The sequence below is a fragment of the Myotis brandtii genome, unplaced genomic scaffold (assembly GCF_000412655.1).
Source record: "Myotis brandtii unplaced genomic scaffold, ASM41265v1 scaffold181, whole genome shotgun sequence".
Taxonomy (NCBI): domain Eukaryota; kingdom Metazoa; phylum Chordata; class Mammalia; order Chiroptera; family Vespertilionidae; genus Myotis; species Myotis brandtii.
Genome location: NW_005356712.1, coordinates 873,303 through 883,065, shown reverse-complemented (window position 1 = coordinate 883,065; position 9,763 = coordinate 873,303). Strand labels below are relative to the sequence as shown.

General features: G+C 51.0%; 1 protein-coding gene across 1 annotated transcript; it reads left to right on the top strand.

Moving 5' to 3' along the window:
* Positions 1–3,085: 3,085 nt before the first annotated feature.
* UNC119B (unc-119 lipid binding chaperone B) lies at positions 3,086–9,490 on the top strand. Its single transcript, XM_005863803.2, has 5 exons — positions 3,086–3,092; positions 3,369–3,482; positions 6,059–6,167; positions 6,290–6,462; positions 8,312–9,490. Exons 1-5 carry the CDS (start codon positions 3,086–3,088, stop codon positions 8,422–8,424), a joined length of 516 nt encoding a protein of 171 aa, XP_005863865.1. The 3' UTR covers positions 8,425–9,490.
* The last annotated feature ends 273 nt before the right edge of the window (positions 9,491–9,763 follow it).

Below are 9,763 nucleotides of genomic sequence, written 5' to 3'. Positions count from 1 at the left end.
TTCCCGGCGTTTCCCTCCACCCTGTCCAGCCGCCCTGGCCCCTGCCCCCTCTGGTCCCAAGCGTCGCCCCTTTGTGTGCAGGTGGCTCTGCCTTCTTCCGACGCGTGGCCGTGGCATTTCATGCAAATTTTAAATAGTGCCACATTTAAAAAAATAAAGTTTCCGTTTATGTGCAAAATCTGAAAGGTGAATCCTGCTTTTGACACTTGTTCGAGTGACTTGAGAAGTACCGCAGGGTTTCAGAACTGCCTTTCTGGCACGCGGTGCAGCCATCCTCCACCTTTTCATTGATGAAGGGGAGGGTGGGAGAAATATATTGCCAAACCCAAACCTGGATCGCCTCCGTTTTTCTTCCAAGCCAAGCTCTGACTTGACGTCCTTTCTCTTGCTGTCTCCCCCCTTACCCCCGCCAAGAATTTACAGTCGCCTGGTTAGGCCCTGCTTGCCCGGCCCCTCCCCCTGCAACCCCAGCTCTCCTCTCCCCTCTCCCTGACGGGGCTCAGGCTGACAGCGGTACCTGCTGAATTGCTGTACTTGTCAGGTCAGGGCTGCCCAGGCGCACCTCAGGGAGCAGGCGGCCTTGCCAGTGATTTGGGGATGGTAGTGGGTGGGTAGGTGGGCGGGGCAGGGGGGGCTTGGTCCAGAAGGGAATTCCCATCTCCTAAAAGAGATCCGTGTGATTTGGGATAGTTGATGTCCCCATTCTTCATCACCGAGTTGGGACTGTCCTTTGTGTAGCAGAGTGTATCTTAGAGGTCTGTTCACTTTCTTTGAAACATTTCGAGAAAGCTGCTCTGTTCTGACCCAGTTTTATTTGGGATCTGCAGGTACAGAAGTGCTCATCACCTGGTCTTTCTAACCTCATGCTTTATCCTGACATCCAGGGTGAAACAGGCCATTCTAATGCCTGGCCCAAAGCCGCATCCTTGGGGCGCCCAGGTCCTGTGTAGGAGCTCAGGGTCGGTGCTCAGGGCCAGAGCTCGGTGACCTCGGGATTGGTTCCTGTTGTGTGTTTTTTTATGTTATTTATTTATTTATTTGTTTATACTATATTTTTATTGATTTCAGAGAGGAAGGGAGAGAGACATAGAAACATCAATGATGAGAGAGAATCATTGATTAGCTGCCTTCTGCACGGCCCCTAATGGAGATCGAGCCCGCAACCCAGGCATGTGCCCTTGCCTGGAATCGAGCACGGGACCCTTCAGTCCAAAGGCCGATGCTCTATCTACTGAGCCAAACCAGCCAGGGCCTGTTGTGGTTTTTTTTTAATCCTCACCTGGTTATATATATATACATATATCACCCAAGGATATTTTTCCATTGATTTTTAGACAGAGTGGAAGAGAAAGGGAAAGACAGAGAGAAATATCGATGTGAGAGATTGTCTCCTACACAAGCCCCAACCAGGGCCGGCGCCGGGGAGGAGTCTGCAACCAAAGTACATGCCCTTGACCGGAATCGAACCTGGGACCCTTCGGTCTGCAGGCCAACGCTCTATCACTGAGCCAAACCGGCTAGGGCCCAAGGATATATTTTCCGAGATTTTAGAGAGAGGGAAAGAAGAAAGAAAGAAAAATATTGATGTGAGGGAGAACATTGATCCATTGCTTCCTGTACGCACCTTGACTGGAGACCAAACTCACAACCTCATGTGCCCTGACTGGGAATTGAACCCTTGACCTTTGGGTGCATGGGACGACAGTGCTCCAGCCAACTGAGCCGCCCCGGCCAGGGCTTGTTACTCTTAAAGTCTGTTCCTCAGCAGCAGCCCTGTTACTGAGTACCTGCTAAAAGTGCAGAACTAATCTCGGCCTTTTTAGGAGTTACAGAATAATCAGTAGCTCTCAAGTTTGCCATCTTATCGGAGAGACAGCTGGTAAAACATGAAACAAGTAACACACGCAGGGGAGATAAAATAAAGTGACAGAAGGAGTTGTGGAGAAGACGCTGTGAGGAGTTATCGAAGAAAGAAATCAGTGAAATTTTCTATGATCAATAGATGCTATTTTGATTAGCTGCTCAGTTGTTGTGGGCTCTTCTTCACTTTGGCCTAAACCCCTCTCCACCAAGTCTGTCCTGCTCCTGTGCAGGTGTGGCCCGCCACCTGGTTTTGTACAGCCACAAGCTAAGAATGGCTCTTCCATTGTGAAATAGTTGGGGGTGGGAGGAATACTATCTTGCAACACATGGTTTTATCAAATTCATGTATCTGCCCATAAATAGTTTTGTTAGAACATAGCCATGCGCGTCCATTTTTGTGTCTGCTGCTGCTTTTGTGCTCCAGTGAGAGTTGAGTAGTTGTAACAGAGACTGAGTGGCTGGCTGCAAAGCCTAAATCATTCGTGATCTGGCCCTTTAAGGAAAAATGTGCTGGTCTCTGCTTTGTGATACTTTGGTAAATAAGCACTATGTTAGCCATAAGTGTTTTAAAATGAAGTTTAAATAAATTCTGGCCACCCTGACCAGTGTTCTCAAAAGTTGGTGTCACCCCGTACAGCAAAGGGTCACAGGTTCGAATTCCAGGCAAGAGCATGGTGTACCTGGGTTGCAGGTTCGATCAGGGCCCGGGTCGGGGAGTATGTGGGAGGCAACCAATTGATGTGTCTCTTTCACATCGATGTTTCTCTCCTGCTTTTGTGCTCCAGTGAGAGTTGAGTAGTTGTAACAGAGACTGAGTGGCTGGCTGCAAAGCCTAAATCATTTGTGATCTGGCCCTTTAAGGAAAAATGTGCTGGTCTCTGCTTTGTGATACTTTGGTAAATAAGCACTATGTTAGCCATAAGTGTTTTAAAATGAAGTTTAAATAAATTCTGGCCACCCTGACCAGTGTTCTCAAAAGTTGGTGTCACCCCGTACAGCAAAGGGTCACAGGTTCGAATTCCAGGCAAGAGCATGGTGTACCTGGGTTGCAGGTTCGATCAGGGCCCGGGTCGGGGAGTATGTGGGAGGCAACCAATTGATGTGTCTCTTTCACATCGATGTTTCTCTCTCCCTCTTTCCCTCCCTTCTACTCTCTCTTAAAAAAAAATCAATGGAAAAAAACAAAACAAAATTCTTCCCTTTTGTGGCATCCAAGTTGGTCATGAAGGGTTTGGAGGCCATTTTTGAGGTATTTACAAAGAAATCTCCTTTTATTCCTGTTTCTAAAAATGTTACGGTAATCTTTCATTCACACCAAGTCCATGGTCTTTTTTCCCCCCTTGGGTTCCCCAGTTCTCTCCACCCACAACTTTTGCTTGTAACGTAAGTTTTTGTGTATATTTTAAGTGAACTGTGTAAGAAAAAACCCAAGTCTGCCTCCAAACTTGAGAAATGCATGGTGGTTTTGGAGAATTATTTAACGGCATGGCCTCTCTCATTTTCAGATTATTTGTGTAAACCCGAAGACAACATCTACAGTATTGATTTCACCCGCTTCAAAATTCGCGACTTGGAGACAGGGACAGTGCTGTTTGAGATCGCCAAGCCCTGCGTCTCAGGTAGGCCTCGGTGCTGCCATGGTCACCTGATAGTTGGAGTTGGAGTTGTTGTGGCCTTTGCATCCTGTGTCTTGGACTCCAGTGTGTCCCACTTCCACGACCTCCTCCTGAAGCCTGCCTGCCGGGCTTGCTGTGCTGGGTGAAGCCGAGTGGAGAGCCGGTGTTGGTGCTGGTCGCTGCGTTCTGCTTTCTGTGTACCAGCTCATGCAATCCTCACACCTCTGGGAGGAGTTATTGTTCCCATTTTACAAATAAGGAAACTGAGGCCCAGAATTTCCAAGTGACTTTCCTAAAGTCTTATGCTCTTTCATCTTAGCACGTTGCCTCCCCTTAGGAAAGGAACCCTTGAAATTGAGCTCTGATGAGAAAAGCTCACCTGAGCCTTGAGCCTGGGGACACTCTAGAAGGTGATACCGAGGACTCCAGTCCAGCTCATGAGGCAGTTCACCTGGCTTCTCTAAACAGTGTCTCATATTTCCCAGTAAGTCCTAGTTTGGATTCCAATCTCCACCATTTTCTGGATGAACAGAAAGCCCAGGCCTATGAACTCACCTCCTTGGGGTTCTTTAAATGAGCCTTGACTAGAGCTTCCTGTGCTGTGATACAGTTTCAGGGGGATTCGTTTCTGTCTGGGGGACCACACTGTCTTTGGAGCACAGCACTGGAGATTTAGCACCCCCTGGAGGTGGGTGTTAGAACACCAGCACAGATAACCCTTCAGAGGATCAGCGTGGTCTGTCTAGTCTTTCTGCAAAGCTTTTCTCCTCTGACGTGCTCCTCAGAAAGGGCCTGTGGATTTGGTAAGTCCGGAGGTTTTCCTGAGAAAGTCTGTCTCCGGTTAGTAGCATAGTCAAGGTTAGAGCCTTGGTCTCCTCACCCCACCCAGTATTTGTGTGTGTGTGTGTGTGTGTGTGTGTTGGCTCTTTTCATTTTTCTCTTTAATTCTTTATTGTTTAAAGTATTACCATGCCTCCCTTTCCCCCATTGACCTCTCCCTGGCACTCCCAGCCCCCGGCACCCACCAGTATTTTTTATGCTGCCGTAGTCTGGTACTGATCAAGGCACCCGAAGGCTCAGGCTTGTGGGTGCTAAGCTTGTTTGGGAGGGTCAGGGCCAGCTAGTTTCCTGGCTGGGAGTTCACATCCCTTAGCCACGTGCCTTATACGTAGGATGGTTCAGGGACCCTGGGACTCCTTCATGTGTGCGGGTTTGAACTAGACTGGGCGCAGAGCAGTCATTTCAGTGCAAAACTGAGCCATCTCAAGACTGTCAGCGGCAGATGCCGCAGATACACTTTGCTTTTCAGCCTCTCCAGTCTCTACCTTTACGCATCTTGGTTGACAGACCAGGCTCACCCTGAGGCAGTTCCCTCCAGCAGCACTTACTCGGAAGAGTTGGAATCCCTGAGAAGATTTGGTCTGGCTCTCTGTTTTTTGTTTTTCTGTTAATCTTCAACCAAGGATATTTTTCCCATTGATTCTAGAGAGTGGAAGGGAGGGTAGGAGAGGGAGAAAGAGAGAGAGAAAGAGAGAGAGAGAGTGAGTAGAGGAGAGGGAGAAGCATCGATGTGAGAGAGCCACATCAATTGGTTGCCGCCCACACCTGCCTGACTGAGGCAGGGAACCTGCAACCCAGGTACGTGCCCTGGACCGGGAATTGAACCCGAGACTCTTAGTGTGCAGCCATCGCTCTAACCACTGAACAATGCTGGCCAAGGCTGGTCTGACTCTCTTTGAATCATATGGTGAGAGCCAGGGCTTTAGAGTCTTTGGGTACGAACTCTATTCAGGCCGGTTGCCCAGTTGCTCTTGGGCTTGTCACAGCCAGAGATGTTTGATGCTAAAAGACTTCTCTAATGTGGCACCCATGTTCAGCCTAGACCTAGAGAAAATATCCTTGCTGGACACTGGGTGGCTACTAGAGGGAACTGTCTCTTTGTTCGCATTAGGATGGCTTTCTGATTCATTTACAAATCTTTCATTTCCTGGGTTCAGGAGTGGACGAGACCAGAGATCATTACCTCATTCAGGTCCCACACATTGGTTCGCTGCCAGTCTGCTCCTCCCTTTCCCAGGCGGTCGGTATTGGACTTGGAATAGGATCAGTCCCAGGAAGTACAGTGCTCCAAGGCTGTAGGCCAGTGGCTTCCACTTAATCAGCAGAATCCTTCTAGGAGTTTGTCTTTGCTGCCTGTCAGAAATGTTTGCGTTCTCTGAAGGAGCCTTTTGACTAGTTTCAACTTTTGCAACCTCATTCTTTTGGTTAGTGGCTGGCACATCAACTTGGTCAACAGGCCTTCAGTCAGACGGACCTGGATTCAAATCCCTGCTCCCTCATTTACTGTTTGGCGGGGCTTTGGACATGTTACTAACCTCTCTGAGCCTGAGCTTCCTGATGGTAATAGGAACGCCTCACAGGGCTGTGTGAGGGCTCTCAGCAGCCTTCAGCCCAGGACTGGCACGTGACAGGTGCGCAGTAAAGATCGGCCATCCTGCTGCTGGCACTAGTACTGTTGATTGTGTGGTTTGGACTGTGGTGCTGAGATGATGCGCTCAAGATTCTGTGTCCGCTTTCAGACCAAGAGGAGGAGGAGGAGGCAGGTGGGGATGTGGATACCAGTGCAGGACGCTTCGTCCGCTATCAGTTCACACCAGCATTTCTCCGCCTCCGGACAGTCGGGGCTACGTGAGTACCAGCATTCCCGGAGGGAGGGCGTTCTGCTTGTTGGCAGAGAAGAGTGGTCTCAGCTGGGTTGGCTTTAGAGGAGGGAGGGGACAGACGAGGGCTCACAGAGATTGATTTTGCAGGGTGGAGTTCACCGTGGGAGACAAACCTGTGTCAAACTTCCGGATGATCGAACGGCACTATTTCCGGGAGTGCTTGCTGAAAAACTTTGACTTTGATTTCGGCTTCTGCATCCCCAGCAGCAGGAACACCTGTGAACATATTTACGAGTTTCCCCAGCTTTCTGAGGATGTCAGTACGTATCCCTGACTTGTACAGCATTCTAGGTTTTGGGGCCAGAAGGAACAACCCTGAAATCCATCTGGTCCAGTGCCCGCATTTTGCAGAGGAGGGAAATAGTGACAGGATGCAGCCACCTCTACTCGTTTGACCGCAGGCTTCTCGTTTCCTGCTGCTCCTATCTAACGTTTCAAACTCGGACACTGCCCGCCTGGGAGCACGGGAGGTTTAATAACACAGGCCGCCCCTTTCCCACCCCTGCTGTGGGAAAGGGAGTGGCAGAGGGAGATAAGTGGAGGCCATGACAATCCCCGGGACTCTGATGGACTCTGATTAGATGCAGCGCCTCTCCTATCCCCTGTTAGTCAGGGTTCCCACTGTTCTGCTCTTCTGCTCGGCACTCTCACTGTGCCCTTAATCACAGCTGGAAAGGAACTGGGCTAAATAGAATCATACGTCTCAGGACCTCCTCTTGCTCTGTCTCTGCAAGTAGAAGTTTGATTAGATAAACTGTTAGAATAGATCCAGAGGAGACAGGGAGCGCTACAGGTTTCAGGTTTTGGAGCAGGAGAGACGTGGCAGAAGCAGAGTCTTCGGGAGAGAAACCCTGAGGTTGTTTGGAGGAGGAACGGGCAGGCCCCAGAGAGGGGGGCCAAGGCAAGGGAAGAGGTGGGCCTCCGAGGGGAAGAACAGGCTTTTCCCGTTTCTGTGACTTTGGTCGGAAGAGGTGGGCCTCCGAGGGGAAGAACAGGCTTTTCTGTGACTTTGGTGCCTCTCAGGTTCGCATCCTCTGTTAGAAAATAGAGAAAACGCGCTGGAACAATGAGGGTGTGTGTGGATCCTGTGAATAGAGGAGTTTAGTTGGCCTGTGGGGAGGATCTACTTATACTGACTAGTTTTCTCAGAATCCGAAGGCGCTTACAGTTGTCATATTCTGACAGCCAGGTATTCTTTACTCGTGTGGCAGTGCTGTTCCCGGGTAGAATGAGGACTGCGGGATGTGGGCGGGGGTCGAGGACAGCCTCTGATCCTAGTTTGAACCCCGCTCCCTCAGATGGACTGGAATCCATAGCTACTTGCAAGAAGAGATTAAGTGTAGCAGGAGGCCAGCATTCTGCATATAAGCCAAGGAACCGGTCGGGTTAGGGTTCAAAGAAACTCACACAGTCAGTGTTACCTGTTGAGGACATTTCCTCCAGAAGACTCAGAATAGCCGCAGTCATTACCGCCAGGCTGGCCAGAGGAGTGACTGTGTGATCACCTTACCTCCACCTGGTACAGAGGTCTGGGCAGCTGCCTGAGCAAACAAGATTGAGATCTGGATCCCGAGACAGACAGACCTTTTGCTGCATCATTTCCAGGTTAACACCGAGCCATGTCCGGAGAGGGCTCCTTGCCCCCTCGTCCCCCTGCACCCACCTAGGGTTTCTCTGGTTGCTGGGGTGCCCGTGGGCAGTGGCCTCAGGAGGTACAGCCTTTTGTATTTGGACCAGAATGTAGGGGATCAGAGAGACACTGAATAAACAAGTTGCTGTGGTCTCTGTTGGCAGAAAGGTAGGCACGTTCCCCTGGGCGCCGACTCAGAATCAGGCTGAGTGACAGGCAGGGCCTGTCAGCGAGTTGAGTGCATCGTATGTGCAGTGGGTCTCAGGTTCCATTTTGAGGCCTCTGTGGTCCCAGTTCCCCTCTTAAGGGCTGGCTCCCCTGTTCTGCCCTCATTATTCTGGGAGAGTGCACTCATAGTTCCCGGAAGGACCAGCTTACTAGTACGCATGGTAGCGGGGATGCTAAGTGTTTGTCACCTAGCTCATGGGCAGACTCACACATTAAGTCTTGCTTGCTTGTTTGCTTTCCCTAACTTGCAGTTCGTCTGATGATTGAAAACCCCTACGAGACCCGTTCTGACAGCTTCTACTTTGTTGACAACAAGCTGATAATGCACAACAAGGCCGACTACGCCTATAACGGAGGCCAGTGACTGCGGGGCTGGACAGGGGAGTGCTTTGCTGCCGCCCATGGTCCTGGCGCCTGGAAGTGGTTAAAGCTGCTGTATGTCACGCACCGGGGACCTGGCCCCAGGAAGCCACAGCTGGGGGGCAGTTTCCGGTGCCCCGAGAGAGGTGCCAAGCAGCGCTGTGTTTCCTCCCCCAGTATTTTCTTTTTCCTCTTTCCCCTGCCCTTTAGGTCAGAGGTCCTATATAGCAAAGATTAGGATAAGGTTCCTCAAATCCAGATTGAAAAAGGAAGATTATTTTCATGTAGTCATAGCTGCCTAGTGGTTGTCCTGACGAGCCTGGGTCTCTGCAGGGCTGTGCCGGGCGAGGAGGCTCGAGCCTTCTGTAGGTTCCTGGGTGCCGTGAGCTGCGAGCTCAGCCTCTTCCGGCACCGTCTCTTATTTCTGGGGTTGCCATCGGCACAGTCTGACCTCAGCCTGTGCATAGTTATAAACCAAATGGAAAGAAACTTGAAGGGGTGAGGGGAGGAATGGCGCCAAGAGGTGAGGCACGAGGCTGGTGAGGCTGCTCACCTGCCTGACCTGCACGGTCCCCGGCAGTCCTCCCGGGACCCAGCAAGGTGTCAGCTGGCAGTGCCTTCCGACCCTCGTTCTGAGGGGAGAGGAGCTTGCCTGCTTCGGGCTCCTGACTCAAGTACCTTCTGAAACGGAATGTCATCTCTCTCGAGGCCGAGCAGGCCTCGTGGTGTGTTGTTTTTTCCAGGCTTCTTTTTGGGAGGTTGTATGAAATGTCAGTGGTGGTCCTGGCGTATGTGACGTGCAGTTAGACTTCTGATAGCACAGTTCAGGCCCTTGGGGCTACTCTGGCTCACATTGGGGCTGGTATAGTCACTGACCAGCAGCCGCTTAAAGGCCGCGTTGGATTTCCTGCTCAGCATGGCCTGGAGGGCTGGCTTTTGATGGGGATTTGCCTCTAAACCTCTGTGGACTTCTTACTTAGGGTCTCTCTGTCTGCCTTTCTGCTGAAATTGTTTCTGGAACCATCCTGGCAGGTCAGATCTAAGTAATGCATATCGGTCCTTCAAACTGCCAGCTGGAATCTTTTTGGGTGCGAGGCCTCTCAGCCTGTTTCACCTGTTCCGAGGGACGAGTTCTCAGAAAAGCTTCCTTGCACATCCGGCTCCTTTTGTCCGCAGGCCTTGCCGGGTAGACTCTCCCCTCCTCCACGCCCTGTGGTGTCTGACCGGTGGGGGACTTCAGGTGCTTGAAGGTCGCTGCGGTGGCCAGGCTTCAGCACTGATAGGAAGGCCGCGCGGGAAGTCCCAGGGATGTGGGGATAGTGACTGGCACCGACACAGTGACC

Bases quoted from the DNA above. Each gene is read 5' to 3' on its own strand.
- UNC119B (XM_005863803.2), top strand. The intron at 6,168-6,289 runs GTGAGTACCAGC...TTGATTTTGCAG, and splicing joins CTCCGGACAGTCGGGGCTAC to GGTGGAGTTCACCGTGGGAG. The intron at 6,463-8,311 runs GTACGTATCCCT...CCTAACTTGCAG, and splicing joins CCAGCTTTCTGAGGATGTCA to TTCGTCTGATGATTGAAAAC.